We start from the raw sequence: 25000 nt of genomic DNA, 5'->3' as shown, positions 1-25000 counted from the left end.
TGTCTGACTAGTGAAGCCTTGCACAGAGATTGTGTGTGTGTGTATGTGTGTGTGTGTGTGTGTGTGTGTGTGTGTGTGTGTGTGTGTGTGTGTGGGTTAAAAGTCCAGCTGACTCTCTCTTTTCCTTCCTGGTATCCATGGCAACCATGTCATAAAAATGTCAATAATTAATGTGGACTTTTGAGTCATGGGTGCTTTGCATGAATGAAGTTTTCTCTTCAAACCTGAGTCTGGTTCACAAACACACACACGCGCACACACACACACACACACACACACACACACACTTTGTTGTAACAGTGTGTGTGTGTGTGTGTGTGTGTGTGTGTGTGTGTGGCACAGACTTTGTCCCAGCCGCAGGAAGTCGTTGTTCTTTCGACGCCACGAGGAGCCGAGGAGATGCAGCTTCAAACCGGTCAGTGAGTGCAAACTGGGAGGACTGGGAGGACAGGTGATGCTTCCTGTTGTCCTGTGAAGCGACGGCACCGGTCAGTGGGTACACCTGAACGCTCTCAGAGAACCGAGGTTACAAAGGTAATCTGATCTCTTCTCTTGTTCACCTGTGACATGAAATAACAAAACAGGAACTAGTTTCTGAGATAATCTGTAAACACAATTTAATGTGAATGAAAATGAGGTTAATGTAAACGAACTTCTCTCCTCTCATAGAATATCTGTCTGAAGTTCATCTCCTGCAGCTTCTAACAAGTTCAGACTCCTCTGCAGCTCCTGAGACACGAGTGATTTCCTTAATAGAGAAAGTTGATCAAACGCTTTTACTCCTCATCCTGAAACTAGAATCAAAAACACGTCACTCTGGAGTATTTTTGGCCAGTTAGTGGTCGTTTCCTGCTCTGATCTACATTTCTAACGTCTGCAGGTTGGAGTGATGAGTTCAGGGGTCACATCACACTGTCAGGATGTTACAGTTCTCTGAATAACAGATTAGCTCCTCCCACTGCAGGTGTTCATCATGAAGTCTTCATCACCACCTTCATCATCACCTCCATCATCAGTAACATCTACCTCAGTGATGGAGCCTCCGTCCTCCTCATCGTCTCCTCCTCCTCCTCTTCCCCATTTGTCTCTGCGAAGTCCACAACTGCAAGCAGAGTTTCTAGGTGAAAATCCATCTCCTCCTCCGTCTCACATCGTCTCTCTTCACATAAATAGATTAAACTACCACAAACAGATTCAAAACCACCACAAAGAGACAAAAATGACCACAGAGAAACACGAAATGACCGCAGACAGACAAAAAACAACTGCAAAGAGACGCTAAACTAGCACAAGGACACAAGACGACTACAAAGAGACACACAGCGACTGCAAAGAGACACGTAGCATCTACAAAGAGACGCGTAGCGACTGCAAAGAGACGCATAGCGACTACAAAGAGACGCGTAGCGACTACAAAGAGACGCGTAGCGACTGCAAAGAGACGCGTAGCATCTACAAAGAGACGCGTAGCGACTACAAAGAGACGCGTAGCGACTACAAAGCGACGCGTAGCGACTACAAAGAGACGCGTAGCATCTACAAAGAGACGCGTAGCGACTGCAAAGAGACGCGTAGCGACTGCAAAGAGACGCATAGCGACTGCAAAGAGACGTATAGCGACTACAAAGAGACAAAAAATGACCAGAGAGACATGAAATCCGTCATCATCTCATCTTTGTCTTTTTGTTTTCAGAACGTCAGAACAAATTTCAGTTTAACAGTGAATTCAGTGAATCCAGTGTCGTCTCCTCTGCGGCCTCCCCCACCTCCTCCACCTCCCCCACCTCCTCCCGTCTGCCCTCCCCTTCCAGTCCCACTCCCTCTTCTCCCCCCTGGAGCCCCTCTTCATCCTCCTCCTCTTCTCCCTGCGGCGACAGCAGACCAGGTGAGCTGGACGTATCGAACATAAAGTCAATTTAATGTCACATTTAAAGAAACGGTTCAGATCCTAGTAAACAGCTCTGAACAGTGTGTACTACATACTAACCGTATACGGTGTGTACTTCATACTAACCGTATACGGTGTGTACTTCATACTAACCGTATACGGTGTGTACTTCATACTAACCGTATACGGTGTGTACTTCATACTAACCGTATACGGCGTGTACTACATACTAACCGTATACGGTGTGTACTTCATACTAACCGTATACGGTGTGTACTTCATACTAACCGTATACGGTGTGTACTTCATACTAACCGTATACGGCGTGTACTACATACTAACCGTATACGGTGTGTACTTCATACTAACCGTATACGGTGTGTACTTCATACTAACCGTATACGGCGTGTACTACATACTAACCGTATACGGCGTGTACTACATACTAACCGTATACAGTGTGTACTTCATACTAACCATATACAGTGTGTACTACATACTGTACTACATACTAACCGTATACAGTGTGTACTACATACTGTACTACGTACTAACCGTATACGGTGTGTACTACATACTGTACTACATACTAACCATATACAGTGTGTACTACATACTAACCGTATACGGTGTGTACTTCATACTAACCGTATACAGTGTGTACTACATACTGTACTACGTACTAACCGTATACGGTGTGTACTACATACTGTACTACATACTAACCATATACAGTGTGTACTACATACTAACCGTATACGGCGTGTACTTCATACTAACCGTATACGGTTAGTATGTAGTACGTAGTATGTAGTGAAAGAAAGACGCTACTTAGTTTTAACACTGTTTTTCTTTTTTAAACATCCGCTTGCACAGCGATGAGATAATGTATGTTTGTTACTGTGTGAGATTAATAAATATAATATGATGATGAAGCAAAGTTTGTTTACCGTTCATACAGCGAGGTTTCATGTAAGGCTGCATTCACACCAAATCCAGCGATGTGGCACCTTCCTGCAGGGTTGTGTGGAGGAAACAATCAGAAAATAACATTTCTTTCTTTTCTTTTTACTTTATTTCATAGGGACGATGCAATTGAACATATTTCCAATACAGAGCATGAAACTGATGAACTGCACAGAGAGTTTATAGCTATTGCTAATTTTCAGCTCTTGTCCCTAGTTGGGCGTTACATATACAGTGTAATTAAAATATACAGCTTTCATCATCATAAAAACCACAGTGCACTACAGATATGGAAGTACAATAAAATACACACATTGAATTACACTGATTGTGATGCACAGTTTGAAAAAAAAAAATTAACAATACAATACAATTAGCTAAAAATGGGTACAGCTCTGGTTTGCTTTTAGCCAACACTTAACCTCTGTTGTAAAAGATTTTATATCTGAAATTAATTTGATTTCGGTTGGTAATGTGTTCCAGAGTTGACAGTCCTGTATGGATTTAGATCTATGATATGGTATTCTACAGTTGCCATTCACCATGCTGCTAGTTACTTTGGTACTGTCTTGTCTTTGGCTCGGGGGCTAAACTATTGATACATTTGAAAACTAATTTAAGAAAACATAAATGAGTAAACCTCTCAAAACTAAGTAGATTGTATATTTCAGTATGTGACAGTGATGCCACCGAACAGGCTTTTTGTCCATTATTTTTAGTGCCTGATTGTATGAGGATGTGAGGATGAGGATACTGTCATACAACACGAAACACGAGAGAAAATCACAGCGTCCATAAATAACTGAGCTGCCTGAGTTGGTACCAATACATCAGTGTTAACGTACTCCATATAAAGTAAAAGTCATGAAAAATCCTACTACAGTAAAAGTACATAAGTATTATGAGCTTGATGTAGTTAAAGTATTGCAGTAAAAGTACATAAGTATTATGGGCTTGATGTAGTTAAAGTATTGCAGTAAAAGTACATAAATATTATGAGCTTGATGTAGTTAAAGTATTGCAGTAAAAGTACATAAGTATTATGAGCTTGATGTAGTTAAAGTATTGCAGTAAAAGTACATAAGTATTATGAGCTTGATGTAGTTAAAGTATTGCAGTAAAAGTACATAAGTATTATGAGCTTGATGTAGTTAAAGTATTGCAGTAAAAATACATAAGTATTATGAGCTTGATGTAATTAAAGTATTGCAGTAGAAGTAGTGGTTTGGTCCCTCTGACTGATATATTATTATATATGACATCATTAGATTATTAATAGTGAAGCATCAGTGTTAGAGCAGCATGTTACTGTTGTAGCTGCTGGAGGTGGAGCTAGTTTACACTACTTTATATACAGTTAGCTAGTTTAGTCCAGTGGTTCCCAACCTAGGGGTCGGGCCCCTCCAAAGGGTCAGTAGATAAATCTGAGGGGTGGTGAGATGATTAATGGGAGAGGAAAGAAGAAAAAACAAAGTTCTGATACACAAATCTGTTTTCAGTTTTTTGGACTTTTTCTCTAATCTTTGATTTTTGCTGAAATATTGGATCATTTGAACATTTATTGAAATGAAAGCATGTGAGAAGTTTAGAGGGAAAAATCACTATTTGGTGGAGCTGTTAACAACTCATAGACATGTGAAATGTGACCCCGACTACACACTGCTTTTTGTAAGACGTCAAAAGACAAAAAGGTTGGAAACCACTGGTTTCATCTTTAACAATGTGTTGTATTTTAAAAGCTTGTTATATTATCCATTGTGTCAAATCTTCATCTGAAAAGTAACTAAAGCTGTCAAATAAATGTAGTGGAGTAGAAAGTACAATATTTCCCTCTGAAATGTAGAAAGTAGCATCACATGGAAATACTCAAGTAAAGTACAAGTACCTCAGAGTACTGTACTTCAGTAAATGTATTTAGTTACTTTCCATCACTGTTTGGATGGAAATGGTTCTGTACAGAGAATACAGAGGGACTTTAAAGCATTAGATTTATTTATTTTTATTACATTTCTTATTTTGAAAATACCATTAAACTCATAATCTGTTGTAACTTGCTCAAAATGTGATCACTTCTCACCACATTTACAGTTTTTATTACGTTTAGTTTCTACATTACCCTGACGACACCCTCATATACTGTTCATATTCTGACCCATCATACTCTCATAATTAGTCTCTATAGCAAATTTATGAACCATAAATCCATTTACTATTCATAAATACCTCATCAGTCATCAATAAATGGGTGATTAATCCTTGATGAAGCTTTCAGAGAGCAGAGTTTAGAAAAAAACATTCACAGTCACTATATGATACTTGAAACAGGAGAACATTTTTGAATAAATACGAGTCAAATTTAACCTGGAACACTTCACAATAATATATTAATAATAATCTTTGTATATTCTGGGTAAATTTAGGAAATGTCATAAAATTTCAGGCTAAAAAATGGAGTTCAGGTTGTTTTTACTGCTCTCAAATGTAAAAATGGGTAAAATTTGACCTGAACAGTGTGTACAGGTTAATGTGGTAAATGTACTTAGTTATTAGGGGACTTTGTGAGGCTCATATATGTTGTTTGTTTGTTGGTGTGATATTTAAAGGGTTAACATGACTCCTGAATGAAACATTTTATGTTTTGGTGGTTTAAACATTTGGCTGATCGGCTGCAGGTTTGGAGGAAATCAAATGTTTGAAGTGATGATTTATTTCTTTATTCTGTTTGCGTTCAGTCCGTCCGTCGCTGTCGAGTCCCGAGCTCCTGTCCGAGCTGAAAGAGTCCAGGACACGCCCCCTCCGACATGTCCCCGCCCACAACGGACTGACCACCGTCTTCTCCGGACGAGGACGAGGACAGGTGAGCAGAGACAAACACATGAGAACAGACAGGTTTCCATCCACTGTGTGTGAATATCAGCAGATAAACGGCTGGTGGCGTTGCAGAAGGAGATGACGTCATTATAGGAGCGACAGTCAAAGCTCAAACGATGGAAACGTTTCTGTTAGTTTCATGTATTGATGTGAGGAAGGTTACAGTCTCCTCATCATCGCTCCACACAGATCTGATGTTCTCAGCTCTTCACATGATTCAGATACATCATCATCGTCTGTTTCTGTTGCACTTCAAGTACGTTTCCATCCACCATTTTCAGGCTTTGCTTAAAAAAAAAACGGAGCAGGAATCAAAATATTCCCAAAAATTTTTATGCTTTGCTGATGTGTGAGAGTAAAACCAACCAGAACAGCAGTGGATGGAAACATTTTATTTAGATTTTCGCCACATTTGGATGAAAACTTGGCTTTTGTCTCATTTTTTAAATTTTATTTGATTGAAAAACAAACTTTTCCACCACACAACTACGTTCAGACAACAGGAAACTCTTATTTGTGATATTTAAATTTTTTTTGAATTTCATCAAATTTTTTTTAATGTGCAGATTGAAACAGGAAACGCACCTAAAGACAGAATGATGTTAATCTTCAATCTTCTCCTTCAGGCCTCTGGTCCCGCCCCCTCCACACAACCGGCCAATCAGAAGACTTCACCCTGACTTTTATCAGCACTGGACTCTGCTGTTCTTTAACTAATTACACTTTAATGGTTGTTTTCACTTTCAAACTGAACATGAACACAGAAACTGGACGTCTTCCTGTAGATGCTGATCTACTACGCATGTGTGGAACCTCCAGAATAAACAGAACCAGAACCACTACGTGTCTCCGCAGCTGTCAGTGTCTGCGTCTACTCTGGAGTATTCAGTCCTTTAATCGCCAACCAGTTTGTTAATGGATTAATCACTTTGAGTCACTGTTTAAGAAAAAAATGTCTAAATTCTCTGATTGCAGCTTCTTAAATGTGAATATTTTTCATCTTTCTATCCTCTCTGACAGTAAACTGAATATCTTTGTGTTGTGGACAAAACAAGACAAACATGACGTCATCTTGTACTTTGGGGAACGCTGATTGACGTTTTTCACCATTTTCTGACATTTTATGGACCAAACAAATAAAATAATTGACGGATTAATCAGTGTTAGTATGATTTTTATCTGACCCTATGTATTTTACTGATTTTGGGTGTTGGACATGTGACATAAACATTAGGTAATATCGTATGGCCCTTCGGGGAGACCTTAGAGATACAAACAATGGATCCATGGTCAAGTTTGGAACTGATGTTCCAGATGTGGTATGTTGTGACACATAATATGTTGTGAGGTAGCTGTCAATTACTTGATTGGATGGCTCCCAACTGACCTAGTGCCCATGGAAAACCTATGTTATTCATGTGATAAGATACAGATGTGTAACCCCATATAAGTTATGCACCGACAGGGGTACGGTGCCCAGACCATCTTTGTACATGGAATGGACCCGATGGCCATCGTCTAATAAACGTCTACAAAATAAGAACTTCGCCAGCTCTTCCTTTGAACGATATCATCACACATCCTTCCTTTCAATCAGTGAGGAAAATAATAGTTGCAGCTCTATACTGAATGTTCACATTGTTTATACATCTTCTTCAGGACACTTTTTATGTGATCAATGATTTATTGAACGTATCACACTACTGCAATAACCTCAAGCTTCTGTGTGTTGATGACCTGCTATGAAACATACAGTCATACTTCTGCGGTTACTTTGGTGAAACTAATGTGTAATAAATAACACGTTACTCTACACAGACCACTGCAAAGTAACTTGTAATTTGCAATATAACTTGCCCAACACTGAAGAATATATATACATATATAAACTATACACATCTATCACACATACAGATACGACCTGCAGTGATAATACACACATGGTACTAAAATAATATACTGCACACAAAGAAAACAGTGGTATAAATTCTTATTGCACAAGAGTGGAACACGAGATAAATATGATGATAAATGACAAAATGCTAAAAGACATGTATTGAATATAGTATGAAATATTCATAAAATATGTCAGTTAGTCAGAGGTTGTCAGTTTACTCAATGATAGAAAAGGGGCCCATTATGGGAAATGGTTGGGAACCACTGACTGATATTATATGTATTGTTTTACTTTATCTTTAAATTATTCTTACCTTGTTGTGATTGTATATTGTGTATTTCATTGAAGATGAATGGTAAAGTACAGTTTTTAAATTATAATGTTTTAATACACTGCAACATTAAGTTGAAAATATATATATTTAATATTTTCTATTTAAGTACATTACAATTGTAGCACTTCTGTACTTTTCTATCATTGTTATAGTTGTTCTTTATTCTGTCAACGAGCTGGGGGAGCTGAGCAGGTGGACCCAAACGCAGAGACGGTAGACAGGGTCATCGGAACAAACCAGAACACAGGAGACACAGGAACATCGAACAAAAGCAGACGCCTCGACAAAGACCGAACTGAAAACTGGACTTTAAATACACAGGGAGTGATTGCCAATGAAACACAGGTGAGACACATGAAAGAATCAAACACAGGAAGTAAAGTTACCAGACACAAGGAGGAAATATTTCAAAATAAAACAGGAACTAAAGTAAACAAACAGGTGACACAAAAACCAGAAGGAACACACAAGGGGAACAGAGAAAACCAAAACCAGGAAACACAAATGAAAGAGTCCCTCAAAGAGTCCAACTAAAAACAGAAAAAGTCCCGTTAGGACGTGACACATTCTTATTCTTTCACTTTGACTTTTGATGGAAGTTTTTTTTTCCTTGGATGAAATATTTCTATCTTGTGTTTTTACTGTTTTTACTCCAGAGAATCACAGAGAGCTCAGTGAACTTTAAATAGTCAAGCTGTGTGTGTCATTACACATTAATTAAACACATCATCAATTAATCAAATCTATAGGATCATTAACTGTGGTCATAATGCTGGCTAATATCAGACACATGGATGTATTATGGTTGTTTATATATTATGTGACTTTTAATGCCCTTTAAGGTGAACGTTTGATATTTGTTGTCCTTTGCAACCTGATTGGTTGATGCAGTTGAAGGCAGCACAAGGCGGCGTTCTCTTGTTGTTTAAATCAGGCCAAAAGTAGAAGAAAAAGGAACGTGTCATCGTGTTTCTGCATCTTTTAAAATGTCACTCTGCAGTCAATCACATGTCCATCAACCACCCAAATGTCATTACTGGACTTAAAAATATCACCTGTGGATCTCTTGAAAATCAAATTAATTTAACATGACAATAACTTGGATTATGATTGATAAAAAAATTTTAGTTTATTAACTAAACTTAGTTCTATAGAGCAAATTAAATAACATTAGGTGCCAGAAATTGAGAATGATATAAGGGTACAATGGTATTTTATACAACAAAACAAAAAGGACAGACACATAAATAACATACTGTGGCCTTTCAGAGTTACAAACTACAATCACAACAGAGGAGCCACAGTTGAACCAGAACAGACAACAGCCACAGGAGTCAGCAACAATCATTCAAATTGAGTTTTTAGCATAAGAGAACCCAAAATGCTTTGTCAAAATTTTGAGCATTTTTTTTAATTCATCTGTTTTAGAATACCACATATGGAGGCCAAACCTGCTCTTCTTCTTCCACCAGTCCTTGAGGGGAAGAGCCGTCCTGGACGTCCTCATCGTCGTCTGCAGTAGCGACAACATGGGGAAGATCAAGGGGCGTGGAGATCACCGTGGTGATGACGTGGGATCTGCAGTACCTCCACCAGAAGTTCCCAGGGATGCAGACGATCTTGTCCTCCGTCGCCCAAAGGCGCCGATGGAGGGCTGCTAAGCCGGGATGGTTAAACAAGTCACGAAAACGGGTGAACAGTGTGATAAACACATTTATTAGGGATTTAGGGATACATGATCAGTTGTCTTCACATAAAGTTTGACAGGCTGGTCTATTTTTACGCATTGGAGTTCATTTCACTGCTTTGGGAAATTTCTTTTAAACAGTATATTTGTGACACTTAAAAGCCACTTTCAGGGGCGGAAAAACTGCTGGTGAAACTTTGTTGTGGTTTGTTGTTGTTGTAATCAATACTTTTTGTTTTTCTTTTGATCCAATTGGAGCAGGCAGTTTTCCTGACCTGATTGTGTGTTTTATTTATATTCATCCTATAAATAGGCCAGGGATTCATTATTTGTCTAAGGATCACATTTTTGTTCCTGGGTTGTATATGCATATTTTGGGATTTTTTTGTAATGTTTTCATCACACTGTGGTAGGTTGAGCTTATACGCATCAACCTACTACAGGGACAGGAAACAGCAAACTGGTAATGGAGTTTGGGGTCCAGCAGAGGTCGCTCATGTTACACACAACACACCAGTCCCAGTGGTGATCTAATAATAATAATAATAATAATAATAATAATAATAATGTATTATCACAAGATTAGCTTAATATAACATGATATTAATATAAAGAGGTGACCAATAATACATTCACACTACAGTAATAACAGCAAAATTGGCAAGTAACTGTCACAAACAACTTGTCGCCTGTAATCATTCGCTTTGGCTGCTTTGTTTAAGATCAAACTGCCCCCTTATCAGTAACTATTCAGGACTATTAACTTAATGAACCTTATTATGTTATATTGCATTTAATAGAAATATTGAATAAGATAATGGCTTTAAACACAGAGCTAACATTAACTAGTTAGCTAGCAGCACTGTTGATTGTTAAAAGTTGAGGAAAGAAATTTCACAAACATATAGCTGCTGTCATTATGACTGTTGACTCCCAAAGTCTGTCCTGTTTTGTAAGATACAGTCAGAGCTGTAAATTTTTTGGGGGAAAAAAATAGCTGCTAATAATAGCGAGGGACAATAAGCTAACGCTAATGTCAATCACTTATGGATTTTAGTTGAAACCACTGATGCTAAATTTAATTTAAAAAAGGGAAATTCTGTGGTTCTGGAGAATTTACAAATTCATTCAACACATTCTATTCAAACACAACATGAAACTCAAAAATAAATTAAAAAAAAATTCAGGCTAGAAGTCAACGACTCCCAAGGTGCATTTCTACAGAAACAGCCAATCACTGAGCTTAAAATTCAGACATGTGTGCTGCTGATGGCATACATGCTGTTTCTAAAGTTATTGTTGGCAGCCCTCAGATTGTAGAGAAATTCAGGATAGAACAACACTGTTATTAAGGCATTGAGAGGAGGCAGGGCGACACCGCTAACCTGCCTCTAACACATGTTCAACACAATGCTGCGTGACTGCGTTGGTGGGTTTTTAGGGAATTCTTGTGAGCAAAAGTTTTCCCACATTGTTCACACCAGTACGGTTTCTCTCCAGTGTGAATGCGTTGGTGGATTTTTAAATTACTGTCTGTAACAAAAGCTTTCCCACATTGATCACACCAGTATGGTTTCTCGCCAGTGTGAATCCTTTGGTGGATTTGTAGATTACCTGCTTGTGTGAAAGTTTTCCCACATTGGTCACAACTGTACGGTCTCTCTCCTGTATGAATGCGTTGGTGTTTTTTTAGGTTACTGTCTGAGGTGAAAGCTTTCCCACATTGGTCACAACTGTACGGTTTTTCTCCTGTATGAATACGCTGGTGCATTTTTAAGTTACTGTCTGTACTGAAAGCTTTCTCACATTGGTCACAGCTGTACGGTTTCTCTCCAGTATGAATGCGTTGGTGTTTTTTCAGATCGCCGCTTGCAGTGAAAGTTTTTCCACATTGGTCACACCTGTATGGTTTCTCTCCAGTATGGGTGCGTTGGTGGCTTTTTAGATTACTGTCTTGAGCGAAAGCTTTCCCACACTGATCACAGCTAAACGGATTTTCTGCTGTGTGAATGCGTATGTGCCTTTTTAAGCTACACAGCAAAGTAAAAGCTTTTCCACATTGATCACAGCTGTACGGTTTTTCTCCTGTGTGAAGGCGTTGGTGACATTTTAGGGCTCCGTCATCAGTGAAAGCTTTCCCACAATGGTCACAGCTAAATGGTTTCTCTCCTATGTGAATACGTATGTGTCTTTTTAGACTACAAAGCAAAGTAAAGGTGTTTCCACATTGGTCACAGCTGTACGGTTTCTCTCCAGTGTGACTGCGTCGGTGTATTTGTAGGGCGCTGTGTGTAGTGAAAGCTTTTCCACATTGGTCACAGCTGTATGGTTTATTTCCGGTGTGAATGCGTTGGTGGATTTGAAGATTACCAAGAAGATTGAAAGCTTTTCCACATTGGTCACAGCTGTACGGTTTCTCTCCAGTGTGAATGCGTTGGTGGATTTTTAGACTACTGTCTGTAGTGAAAGCTTTCCCACACTGGTCACAGCTGTGAAGTTTTTCTCCAGTGTGAACTCTCTGATGAATCTTTAAATATGTTGATGTCGTGAAGGCTTTGTCACAGTGCTGACAGCGGTGATGTTTGAGTCCCTTGCTTCCTTTTTGTTTCTATGGCAACAGACAAACAGAAAGAGACAGTGAGATGAAATGGTGGAACAAATAATCTAAGGTCCTGTTCAGACCTGGTATTAACGTGTGTCTTGGGTGAGCCGATCATAAGTGGACAGCTCTAAGTACGTCAGTCCAGGTCTGGCATTAGAATGTGTCTCGAGTGACCACTTGTGATCGGATCTCACTTCACTGTTTAATATGCAAATAAACACGTACATCGTGTTTTTACCTGGTGGGAGGGGTCCGTGAACCCTCCGTCCAAAGCTGTGTTCAACTCGTTTGATAACAGGATAAACAAGACGCAGGAACATGACTAGTAACAACGTAGTAACGATTGACAGGTTGTTACTACAGCAACAACGTTGGTTATGTAACGTAACCATGGCGTAACCCCAGATTCAGAGTATAAGCGTAGCTGTAGCCGTCATTATTTCAGTGTGTTTTCAGTTCATGAAAGTGAACTGTAACATTATGGTGAACCCTAAAAAAGTCTTGTTATGCATTTGATTGTACTAAAAGACCCTCTAAGGAGTCAGATGTTTAATTTTTCTGGTAAGTATATTTTCCTTTAATGGTTTTAAGCCTGTTTTTCTCTAGCTAAAATTAGCATTAGCATTAGCACAAATAACCATAGAATGAAAATGCACCAAGCTAGCAGCTAGTGTCGGGGTCAGTTCCTCTGTTGTCCAAATATGGTCACTTCTGGCTCCAAAACTGAAGATGGCGATGGTCAAAATGCCAAACTTGAGACTTCAAAATAGGATTTGACAAACAAATAGGTGACGTCATGGTGGCTACGTCCATTATTTTTTTTACAGTCTATGGTTCAACGATGTTCAAAGAACTAGATTCATCAAACCTAACAAACCCACACAACTTGTTCCTCTACCCTGTCTGTTTTTTCGTCAATTCTACCTGCTCATACAAACTACCACAGGTTTCTAAACTGTACAATTCAATTCAATTCAATTCAACTTCATCGTGATAATGCTTGTGTTCAATGAATCATGATCTAGTCACTCCTAGATACTGCACCTTGCTAAAAGTGAGAAAATGTAGAACATTTACTCAAGTACTGTACTTGAGTACAGAGAGCGCTGTCTAACACGTCAGTCCTAAATCTCTCATAGGTGTTCAGCTGGGTTATGAAGCCGGTTTTATCATGAAGTCCTGAACACTGACCTGTTTATCAGTGGTAGCAGAGGGTGAACCTGGTTCTTCTCTTGTAACAGGGTTGTTGGTGTGGTTCTCCGGGTTCTGGTTCTCCTCTATTCTGATCTTGTAGTGGTCCTGGTCTGTGAAATCCAGCAGGTCTCCTCTCTGACTGATGGACTGTTCTTCTTCTTTTTCCTGTTTTACGTCGGGTAGCAACCAGTGTTGAGGTGCATCACTGACACCTGCTGTGTTGTTGGAGTGTGAACCAGAGTTTTCTGTCCCCTTAAACAAACAAACACAAGAAAACACTAAATTCTTTTGTTCAGTCCAGTTTCTGTCCAATAATGGAGCAGACTGTCTAACCTCAGACTCAGTTCTTCCTCTTCAAGCTTCCCTCTTTTCCTCTTTATTGATTCTCGTTCAACAGTGTTTTTGTCAGTGACAAATGATCTGCTGCACTGATTCCTCTATTTGACAGTGGTCACATGATCCTGACGGATGTTTGCCTATTAAGTGCAGTGTTTTATTTAGTTTGGTGTGTCCTACCCTCAGCCTTGTTAAGATCTTCTAACTAACCTCACTGTGTCGAGGTGTCGTCTTGTGTTTGCTGTATCCCGACTGTGCTGCTGCTCTTCAATCATGTTTCTCTTCATTATTCCTTCTGCTTCAGATTTACTCAGTGAAACGTCCAGGATCTCCTTGTGTTTCAGTGCCTGTTATTCTAACGCGTCCATGACTTCATTGCCCTTTATCCCTCTGTGAGCTGGTATCCACATAAATGTTATCATAATATTCATATTTTTAAATCTGTACAGTGTTTCATATATCTCATTAACGATATCCTGCCAAGGTTTTATCATGAAGTCCTGAACACTGACCTGTTTATCGGTGGTAGCAGAGGGTGAACCTGGTTCTTCTCTTTTAACAGGGTTGTCCGTGTGGTTCTCCAGGTTCTGGTTCTCCTCTATTTTGATCTTGTAGTGGTCCTGGTCTGTGAAATCCAGCAGGTCTCCTCTCTGACTGATAAGCTGTTCTTCTTCTTCTTCTTTTTCCTGTTTTATGTCGGGTAGCAACCAGTGTTGAGGTGCATTACTGACACCTGCTGTGTTGTTGGAGTGTGAACCAGAGTTTTCTGTCCCCTTAAACAAACAAACACAAGACAAAATAAATAAATATAATTTTAAAAACACCCAACAATATTTCACTGAACACTAAACAAAAAAACATTTGTAACAGATTGTAGTGGTCTAATTTTTTCTTGTTCAGATTTGTCGACTTTGACAGAACTGTAAAAAAATGACTGTTCCTCTTAGAGATGTCAATGATTAGTTGATCAGTCAGTTGTCGTTACTAATTTAACAGATTAAAGATATATTATCTGATGAAGATGAAGGACGTGTGGTGTAACTGAGAGAATGTTCTGTAGATTTGCTGTAGTACAGCAAGGCGCCACCAGGTGGAGCCTCTTACTTTTTAATGAGATTGAGTTACAGGTGTGTTTGGTGACCGCCTGTACGGGCCACACAAACTGTAAAACAAACGCACCTCCCTGCCTTCAGAGGGGGGAAAGAGACTCGATCTGCTCACTGTGTCGTGTTGATGAACTCTGCAGCATAAAGTTGTGGAAATTCTACAGAGTTGTTGTCGGGCAGCTGTCGGGTTTACCTGTCTGAGGCTCATGCTAATGCTAAACTAGCATGTTGAACAGTAGCAGCTGCTCGGTTAATGCGGGTTGAGAGCTGAGTAATTATACATGCTTCAACAAAATCAACATAAAAGTGATGAACTGTATAAGCGACACTCTGCTGCTCTGAGTATAAATGTATTTTAACGGTGGCAGTAAATGACAGATAAACGCTGAGCGACAGTATTTGTGCGTCTGTTTCCATGGATGTATAAAGAGAACTGGATACAGCGTCGGAGGCGGGGCCCCCTTCATTCCTATGAAAGTACTCGGATCTTCCGCATCGTGCGGCCCATAGAGCGAGCGCACTAGTGACTTTCGCTGGCCGAGTCGGCTACTTCCGGTTTAGCCCTCCGGCTAACTTGAACGGGGATAAAACAATTGAATCATGCGGCTCTTCGAGGCTTTTGAAATGCGATCGGACCGAACGGATTTAATTCTGATAGTGAGACGAGTCATGTCGCAGCGGTTGTGACGCTCAGAAAAATGTATCCACTGATTTACAGACGTCTCTTTCACAATGTAAGTCTATGGGAAAAAGTCTTTTTGGTCAGTGTGCATCACGTGACGTTGTAGTTACACGGTTTGGCCGCTATGTCAAATTGGCTTCAAAGCCTGGTGCTCTTCCTGTATCCAGTTCTCTTTATACGTCCAGGACCTGTTCAGCTGAGCAGCTGTTTCCAGCAGCTGGACTAACGTCAGTTACAGTCAAGAACACACATCAGTCCATCATGTAGATTACTTTATATTAAACCAGTCAGACTGAAGTCTGTTGTGGGAAGAGCTGTAATAAAAATCCAAACTGTTAGATGTTATTTGGATTAACTGGACCACTGTTGGGAGTCTAAATGTTACTTTCTCGTCTGTACAAATATTACATTAATATTAATGTTATCATATAACTTAATAAAGTGACATTAACAGTCCTACAGCAATAATTACAACAGACTGATGGATCAGGGGGTTTAATTAATGATGAGACTGATGTACATATGATGCATTTATTGATATAACGGTTAGAAATAAAACAAGAAACAGTAACTCGACCGATGACTGAAAGAATGATGAAGACTGATTGTGGCCAATATATTCAGATATAAGAGCAGGAAACAACCAGCAGAACTTCCACAGAGTTGAAGAAGTGATGCAACTCACTGAAACAAAGTTATTAAAATATATTTATTATGTGGAATGAAAAGAAGAAGTCTGGGACAGCTGAGAGTAGGATTCCTAACAGTCAACTCTGTGTTTCAGGTTAATAAATATTACATTAACAGCTTTTGTGCTGATATATTATTATAAACATGTAATAAAACAGTCACATGACTATTATAACAGAAACATGAGCATCTAACACGCTGAACGTTAGATTATAAAACTCTTTGAACAAAAGCAGCAAAACTCAACCAGGACGGAAAGATTTAGGAGGACCGGAAGTTAAAAGACAAAGAGTCAGTGTACAAGTGCTGCTTCGTCATCTGATTAACTGTCATATGATCCACTCCACACGTTATTAGTTAGTTAGTTAATTATATTAACCAGAATATGAACCATCAGTCTGTCTGCACCGCGGCGCCATCTTGAAACCATCATGAAGTCCTGAACACTGACCTGTTTATCGGTGGTAGCGGAGCGAGAACCGGGTTCTGCCCTTTTAACGGGGTTGTCGGTGTGGTGCTCCGGGTTCTGGTTCTCCTCCATTCCGCTCTTGTAGTGGTCCTGGTTTGAGAAGTCCAGCAGGTCTCCTCTCTGACTGACGGACTTTTGTTTCTGTTCCAGTTTAAATATCTCCTCTGTGTTCTCGCGATGTTCACACACAACATCTCGCGGTAACTTGAAGCTCCTTGATGATCGGCCGGTCAACATGTGGTCATCCCGGGAGAACATGATCCCTGAACTGATCTGCTGGCTCTAATGTCTCCGCAGCATCTTGATATATGATATAAGTCCCTCTGGAAGATAAATGTTGGTCTCACAGATGAAATCTAACAATTGTAGTTTGTGTGATTATAAAGTGACGCTTCATGTCTTTACGGGACAGAACAACAGCGCTGCTTTATATCTACATCTCACCACAGTTACACACATACACATGGATTAAAATAAACACATCAGTCTATATTAAATTTCATGTATTTTATGAAGCTACGTAACAGGTTGGATTGTTATTATAGCTACGTTGTCATCTCTTTGTCAATGAGGTTTTATCTTTGTGAGAAACTTTGAGTTGAGATGATTTTATCAGGTCGGTGTGTTGATGACTCTGCAGTACAAACTTCTGAGGAGAACGGTTAAAATAAAACGGAATATATTACACATTGATCTGTTCATCAGTTTTTTTTTAAAAAAGCGTGACTATGATCATCTCCTAACCTTAACCCCCTGGTTATTATTGTTGCCATGACAACAACAGTGGAAGTAGTAACTTTAATCCGCGCCGCATGTTTCTGGATTAGGGCGCCAGATTAGAAAACGCTCATATGTGTCGTTCTAGAGTCACAAGGTTAAAATTACGTGTCTGTTTAATTTGTTGCGGGTATAAACTGATCTCGGAGTTGTGGTTGAATTAAATAAACTCTTGATATCTCAGGTTTTTAGGAAATTATAACAACAATTTTCACCATTTTCTGACATTTAATAGACAAACCATTTAATCAAGAAAATAATCTTCCTGAAGATTCACTGCAGCTTTTTTTTTCATGAAGTTTTGGAGGAGAATTCAGACTCTGTGTGAACAGTTAAAAAAAACAAGAAAAACGTTTTGGCTTTGAAAACAAAACCTGAACTGAAAAAAGAAACACTTGTAATTGGCACTGAAAGATGAAAACACATCAAGCTTTTAATACAATATGAATGTAACATACCTGCCCTGGAAGGTTGTTGATGTAGCACTTTTCTCCTTATGACAGCGATTAATCGACCAATGAGAATTTAGTCGGACGAGAGAATATCAACCAACTAATCGACCAGGAGACCACAGCCCTGGTCTGTATGTTAGTGACAGAGCTGTGCGATAAGACTGAAATCTAATTTCCTGTAATGATACATGTCACGATATAGCTCATTTTATGTAAATTCAATTAATAAATAGTTTATATAAAATGACCACATGGAAAGGCCATATATACTCGACAAATAAAAGGTACTTACTCATATTTGATTATTTTCTCCTTTTATTTAGATGTAATATAAAATATATCTTATTAATGTATAAAATATAAAAAGGTAAATAGAAAAGACTTTTCAACTATAGATGCAAAATAGCTAAATGATAAATAATAAAATAAATATAGGCCTAAAATGTGAATATGGTCAAAAATATCAAATCCAAACATTAACGTAATACTAAAGGACAGAACTCCTCGTGCACAGTCAGTATTTTCAGTCAGGTGCTGGTCGGTCGCAGGAACATATAAGATGAAAATCAAAATAACCCACCGCACACTGTGACGACTTTACTGTGACTTTATTCTGAGCGAACAACGCGTTTCGCCTGCAGCTTCTTCAGGTTCGCTCAGTACAGCTGCTGAGATAAACACATCTGAGTCACATGACTAATTATCACAGGCTTCATTTTCTCAAAGTGAACATTTTACAAAGGAGAAAAAACATGACGTGATTAATGTTGCACAAAGTTACAAGTATTACACCATTTTACATAATTAAACTTCATTACATCCCGTAAACAACTGTTAGTATGATTTTTATCTGACCCAATATGCTTTACTGATTTTGGGTGTTGGACATGTGACATAAACAGTCCAGAGTCTGCATGTCACCTTAGGTAACATGGTATGGCCCTTCGGGGGGGCCTTAGAGATACAAACAATGGGTGGTCAAGTTTGGAACTGTTCCAGATGTGGTATGTTGTGACACATAATATGTTGTGACGTAGCTGTCAATCACTTGATGGATGGCTCCCAACTGACCTAGTGCCCATGGAAAACCTGTTATTCATGTGATAAGATACAGATGTGTAACCCCATATAAGCTATGCACCGACAGGGGTACGGTGCCCAGACCATCTTTGTACATGGAATGGACCCGATGACCATCGTCTAATAAACGTCTTCAAAATAAGAACTTCGTCAGCTCTTCCTTTGAACGATATCATCACACATCCTTCCTTTCAACAACTGACTGGACAGGATGAGCGGAACGGACTACAGGTCCCACAGCTGTCCCTCTACATCACAAAAACGGGGACCTAGTGGTTCATCTCTCCCTAAGAGTCCAAATAGCTTGTGGAGAGAAATACAAGTTAATATTTACATATCACAGATGAAAACTCAAATCCTGTGTTTCATTAAGTCCATAAGGTTCAATAGTATTCAGTTCATAAATCCAAAATGCCTCCCTTCTTAAGAGCTGGTTAATCAAGTTACCACCTCTTGGATCGGGTCGCACTCTTTCAATGCCGATAAATTTGAGGGACGTAGCCGACCCATGGTTTTTCTCCTTGTAGTGTCCAGCAATGGCATAATCCATATTTTCATTTCTAATGGCAGCCTTATGTTCAGCAACTCTCAGTTTGAGATGGCGCTTTGTTTGGCCTACGTACATTAAGCCACATGGGCATTTCAAGATGTAAATGACATGTGTAGAGAGACAGTTAATGAATTATTTTATGTCATGTTTCTTTCCTGTATGAGGGTGATTAAATGTCTTGGTATCAAATGTGTTTGAACAGTGTGCACATTTTCCACATCTGTAATTTCCACACACTTGTTGAGAAAGCCTATTAGTTTGTGTAGGTTCCTTATACATAGAGCTGACAACAGTATCTCTGACATTTCCGCCTCTTCTGAAGCAGAAACGAGGTCGAGAGGATGACAAATGATTCAAACTTGGGTCACATTCTAGGATTTTCCAATGTTTGTTTGACTTGCATAGATGCCGTACAATATCCAGACACAAAAGTTACTCTGTTTTCAATGTGCTTAGCATAATTAGCATAATACTATTTAACAGTGGAACTGTTTGAATTGTAGCAGCAGACAACCAAATACAGGTCTAACATAAATATTGGTAAAGCAGCAAAATAAGGCTCATGATATATTAAGTATAACAAGTAATAAAATAGCATTATATGAAAACAAACAACGTGTCACAAACCAAATAGATATTTGGCAATGATGCTTCAAAATGTTTGCTTGTGTTGCTGAATATCAGGGATTTAGTTCTACGGGTCAAGAACCAGGAATACAAGCTGGTCAACTCTTTCTGGTTCCAGTGATGACCTCTGACATGTCACCGTGTTCCCACTTCTACTGAACGCCGTTCTGATGGGGCGCTTGTAGCGGGATGAACAAGTATTTCTTTGCTAGCTTGGCCACTAGAGGGAAATGTGCCTCATACTGCCGCCACCGTTCCAGTGGGTCTGTCTCTGGAGCAGCCTCCACGGTTTGGAGATAGAGGTGGCTGCTTGGCTTTGCTTTGCTGCTTTTTTAAAGTAGCTGCTCAAACTCTTCTTTTGCCTCTTAGCAGAAACCTCAGGTTTTAGCAGTTTTATTTCCAGCCTGTCTGTGATGATGCATCAGCTGGTTTTGTTCCATTTCTTAAAAAGGCTCCCTGATTAACTTTTACACAGCTCTGTAGATACATATTTAATTAGCTTGCAAGCTGTTTTGGTGTTTTCTCAGTAACATTGGAGGTAATGTGCTAACAGGCTAAGCTAACAGTGTGTCAGCAGCAGTCCAGACAGACGAGCTGCTAACCAGCCTGAGAAAACTACAACTGTGGTCCCAAAAACAAGTACAGTTTCAACTGTGGGTCCTTATCAGTTCAATTCTACATATGAAAAATTAAGTTGAAGCGACCGTCTCGCCATTATTGTACAGGCTTTACTTGACAGCCTCCACCCTGAGCGTGACTTCAGCCTGGGCAGGAAAGCCTGTCCAAAGCCAGTTGATTGGCAGCTTGGCCCTTCAAGGAATAGCAAAAACAATAGGGAAAAGAATGAGGAAAAATAAAGGGATAAAAATAAATGAGTAACATAAAATAAAAATAAATAAATAAATAAAAAGTAAAAAAAAAAAATATACAGAAAAAATATAGTGATTTATATGGAAAAAATAAAATACATATATTTAAAAAACTAAATATATACAGAAATAAACGAACAAATAAATGTGAAAAAAATTCTCTTATATTTTGTTATTCCTCTTTATATTTCCACATTTATTTTCTTATTTTTTTAACAGATTTTTTTCCGACACTTTTATGACTCCATAAATCTCGAGTCATTAACGGTGAAAAACGTAAAAACGCGCCGCCTGTTGTTCCCCTCCTGGCCGTTAGGGGGAGCGAGTTTATCTCAGTAACTGAAAACGTGAACGGGAATTACAGCTAACCGGAAGTCTCGTTGGTTCTATGTGATGTCGGACTGACGGCGGGATAATTGTGTTGTTGCGTTAACAGACGAGCCTATTTCTCAGTTTTTAAGCGGCAGGACTGCAGGTAAAAACACACCATGGACACATATAAGTGTCTGTTTTACCTTAAAAACCGAAGCGAGCACGAACAGAAGCGAATAGAAGCCCGAACTGCGCCTGCGTTAGCATGCTGTGCTAGCTCCGGTGCTAACTAGTTAGCTAATTAGCCGCTGTTAGCTCCGGACAGCTAACTGTTAGCGGTAGCTTTAGCTCACTGTTAACTTAAATGTTTGGTTCTTTACTTTTTGTTCGAGCTGAGTTTGAAAGAATTCAAGGTTAGACGGTAGTTTTAAAGGAGCTAATGCTAACGGAGCTGAAGCTAAGAGGCTAACTGGTTACTGTGATGCTTCCAGTCTTCTAGTTTCTAGTCTGTAACTGACGATTATTTTCACTGTTGATTCATCTGTTGATTATTTTCTTCTTTCTTCTTCACAACCCAAAAATATTCAGTTTACTGTCGTAGAAGATTATAGAAACCAGAAATATTCACATTTAAGAAGCTGGAATCAGAGAATTTTAGTATTTTTTTCAACTTCTTTTCTTAAAGATGTGACTCAAAACAATTAAGAATTTTCTGTGCGTCTCATTTATGTAAACAGATTATTAATTCATCCGTTTACCTGAAAGTTTAATCCCAGAGTGTCACTGAAAAACTCAGAAAGTCCTGAAACAACACGCTGCTCAGATTCACCTTTCTGGTAGCTTTTTGATCAGATACTTTCTGACTTCATCAATACTTGCGTTTGGAAAACATTTAACAACTTTAATATTTTCTGTAAGGGCTGCAAGAAGAGCTGAATAAAACAAACTGATCTTTTGATAAACGATCCAATATCGAGTCTTATAATCCTGAGATTGACTTGTAAGTGGTTCAGTTAAAGCTGCAAGATGTGTGAAAATCGATTTATTACAACACGCTCAAAAGGTTTAAAAATTAGCGTAGATGATAGTTTGGCCATATTTTTCTTGCTCAGCTGATTGGCAAACGCAGGTCTAAAGATATAAATGATCCACAGCTTTATAACAATGACTGTTCACAGTTCAGCCTTCAGTTTTATATTTAAGAAAACATCAGTGTTTCCTTATAATATTCTGACTCATAATTAGTCTTTTTACCAAACGTCTGAACCACAAATCTATTTTTCATTCATAAATATCTCATCAGTCATTAATAAATGGTTGATTTAATATTTAACGAAGTTTTCAGAAAGAGTTTATTCTTCAGGTTTTACACTTTATATTGTTTTGGTAAAACAGGAGAACAAACATCATGATTTCAATGAATGTGAAGAACATTTTTGAAATGAGATTTTTGATAAAAATACGGGTCAAATTGTATCCAGAACACTAAAGTTTGTGTCAGATGTTTATATATTGTGGGTCATTCTGGGAAAAGTCATAATATTTCAGTCTAAAATAAAGTTGTTCCATCATACCTGCTGTTATATGTGATGTTTATAGCCTTTTAAAACATAAATAAAAACTTAAAATCAATTGTTAAAGAGTTACAGTGCTCGTGTGAAGCAGGTTGTTAAAACGTGTTTAATATGAAGGTTGAGAATGTGAAATGTTTTTATGAGTGTTGTGAAACATCTGTTTTTCCTCCAGGTGTTTTTATTTTAGTTGAAGCTTGAAGCATCCTGCTGATTTTTAAAAAAGCAGCTTCTGTCTGTTTGTTTGTTGTTGTTGTTTTTTTTAGTCCAATGGGAGACAGCGATGACGAGTTCGACAGGAGGAGGCGGGACAAGTTCAGGAGAGAGAGGAGCGACATGGAGCGGTCGAGAGAGCGCGAGGAGAGGAGGAGGGACGACTGGCCCGACAGGTACGCACACCTGAGTCCTCCTGGTGACCCGGAGCTTCCTCACACCTGAACTATCGAAGCCCCGACTCTTGACTTGCAGGCAACATTTCTACGTGGGGAATCAAAAAGCTCGCAGTTGTGCTACAGAGATTTGAAGTGTTTTGTGTGTTCAGGGACTGGGAGCGCGGCAGAGAGAGGAGGCGGGACTACGATCGAGGTCGCAGAGAGAGATTTTCTCCTCCCAGACACATCAGCCCTCAGCACAAACGCATGAGGCGAGACTGGTGAGGACTCAACATTTTTGTTTCATCTATAAACGGGTCGGCATGCGAGCGCTCGTTCTGTCATTAACGTCTGAACTTTTCCAGGGACGACCACCGGGGGGAGCCGTACCGCTACGACCTGCCTTACGGAGGAGGCGGGGCTCCCTTTCCGGGGGCGGGGCCTCAGGGATGGCACCCCGACCTGCCCCACCTTCACCCACATCACGGAGGTCACCCGCTGCAGGGCAGGTGAGCTCGTTCTGCCCACTAGTGGTCAAAAAGATCATTTACCGCAGCTTGTTGTGTGTTTAAAGCTCCGTTCAGACGCGATGAAACTCACAGGTGAGAGATGAACCAGTAGACGTTTAACGGAGACAATAACAACAACTTCCTCCCAGCTGTGACGTCTTACAATATCTTTTGTCTCATCAACAGTCCAACAGATGACATCAGTCTTTTACACTGTTTTTATGTATTTGTTTGTAATCAAATGTAACATGAAGGATTATGTGAAAAACGTCTGTGGTTAAAATGTGTCATCAGGTTGGGGATGGTGGATCCAGATCTGCCTCCTCCTGGTCCTCCAACCATGAGGAGCTTTAAGGTGAGTGAACAAACTCAAAGTCACGTCCAACAATAAATGAATTAATCAATTAATTACTATTGAAGAATCGTTTTAAGCTAATTTTTCAAGCAAAAATACCAAATATTTACTTCTCAGATTCGAGGATTTTATGCTTTTCTTTGTCATAAATGATAGTAAACTGAATAATTTTATGTTCTGGACTGTTTGTTGGATAAAATGAGCAACTTGAATAAGTTATTCAGGTTTTTATTAAGCAGAAATGTCTAAAATCTGCTCCATAAAATCACTTGACTCTCATAAATCTCATTAAATTCTCGTGTATATATATATATATATATATATATATATATATATATATATATATATATATATATATATATATATATATATATATATACACACACACACACACACACACACACACATAATTGGTTTATTATCATCAAGGAGCATTAAAGCTGGAATTATTGATAATTAATGAGTTTTTACTTAATGAATATTAAAATAGTTTCAGATTAGTTTTCTGTTGATCGGTTAAGTGACAAACCTGTAAACACCAGTTCAGTTCCAGCAGGGAACCGTTGCTGGTTTTTTCGAGAAGCGTTTTTCATTGATCGATCTGGCTGATCAGTTGTTGTATCAATATGAGTCTTCACATCTTCTCAGAGAGAAGTTTACGTCTTCAAATGTTTCGTTTTGTCAAATTAAAACCTAAAAAATATTCAGTTTACGATGTAAAACAGAGAAAAGCTGCAAATACTCACATTAATTGATCAACTAATTGATTAAATGACTGATGTTTGTAGTTTTAGAGTAGAATCAA

General features: G+C 38.9%; 3 protein-coding genes across 5 annotated transcripts in view; 2 read left to right on the top strand and 1 right to left on the bottom strand.

Annotated features, from left to right (window-relative positions):
* Positions 1 to 347: 347 nt before the first annotated feature.
* Positions 348 to 6869, top strand: LOC121889779 (putative protein TPRXL). The gene is made up of 5 exons (XM_042402017.1): positions 348 to 534; positions 965 to 1121; positions 1694 to 1885; positions 5587 to 5711; positions 6352 to 6869. The coding sequence occupies exons 2-5, from the start codon at positions 974 to 976 to the stop codon at positions 6403 to 6405; spliced, it is 519 nt and encodes a 172-aa protein (XP_042257951.1). The 5' UTR covers positions 348 to 534; positions 965 to 973; the 3' UTR covers positions 6406 to 6869.
* A 3685-nt stretch (positions 6870 to 10554) lies between these two features.
* LOC121889609 (zinc finger protein 501-like) lies at positions 10555 to 16995 on the bottom strand. 3 transcript variants are annotated; one of them, XM_042401698.1, is made up of 4 exons: positions 16705 to 16995; positions 14288 to 14548; positions 13437 to 13691; positions 10555 to 12251 (listed from the first exon to the last, which is right to left on the bottom strand). In XM_042401698.1, the coding sequence occupies exons 1-4, from the start codon at positions 16978 to 16980 to the stop codon at positions 11046 to 11048; spliced, it is 1998 nt and encodes a 665-aa protein (XP_042257632.1). In that variant the 5' UTR covers positions 16981 to 16995; the 3' UTR covers positions 10555 to 11045. The 3 variants fall into 3 exon arrangements, with proteins under 3 accessions (XP_042257632.1, XP_042257633.1, XP_042257634.1); XM_042401699.1 differs by lacking the exon at positions 13437 to 13691; XM_042401700.1 differs by lacking the exons at positions 13437 to 13691; positions 14288 to 14548.
* A 4425-nt stretch (positions 16996 to 21420) lies between these two features.
* Positions 21421 to 25000, top strand: part of LOC121889796 (serrate RNA effector molecule homolog) — a 14699-nt gene continuing 11119 nt past the window's right edge. The window contains exons 1-5 of the mRNA XM_042402040.1: positions 21421 to 21552; positions 23227 to 23349; positions 23502 to 23612; positions 23697 to 23840; positions 24135 to 24195. Coding sequence (XP_042257974.1) covers positions 23231 to 23349; positions 23502 to 23612; positions 23697 to 23840; positions 24135 to 24195 — 435 coding nt within the window. The 5' untranslated portion in view covers positions 21421 to 21552; positions 23227 to 23230. The remainder of the gene's footprint in view (positions 21553 to 23226; positions 23350 to 23501; positions 23613 to 23696; positions 23841 to 24134; positions 24196 to 25000) is intronic.

Source organism: Thunnus maccoyii, chromosome 22 (assembly GCF_910596095.1).
Source record: "Thunnus maccoyii chromosome 22, fThuMac1.1, whole genome shotgun sequence".
NCBI classification, from domain to species: Eukaryota; Metazoa; Chordata; class Actinopteri; order Scombriformes; family Scombridae; genus Thunnus; species Thunnus maccoyii.
Note: the sequence above shows the minus strand (reverse complement) of the source record. Positions and strands in the feature narration are given on the sequence as shown.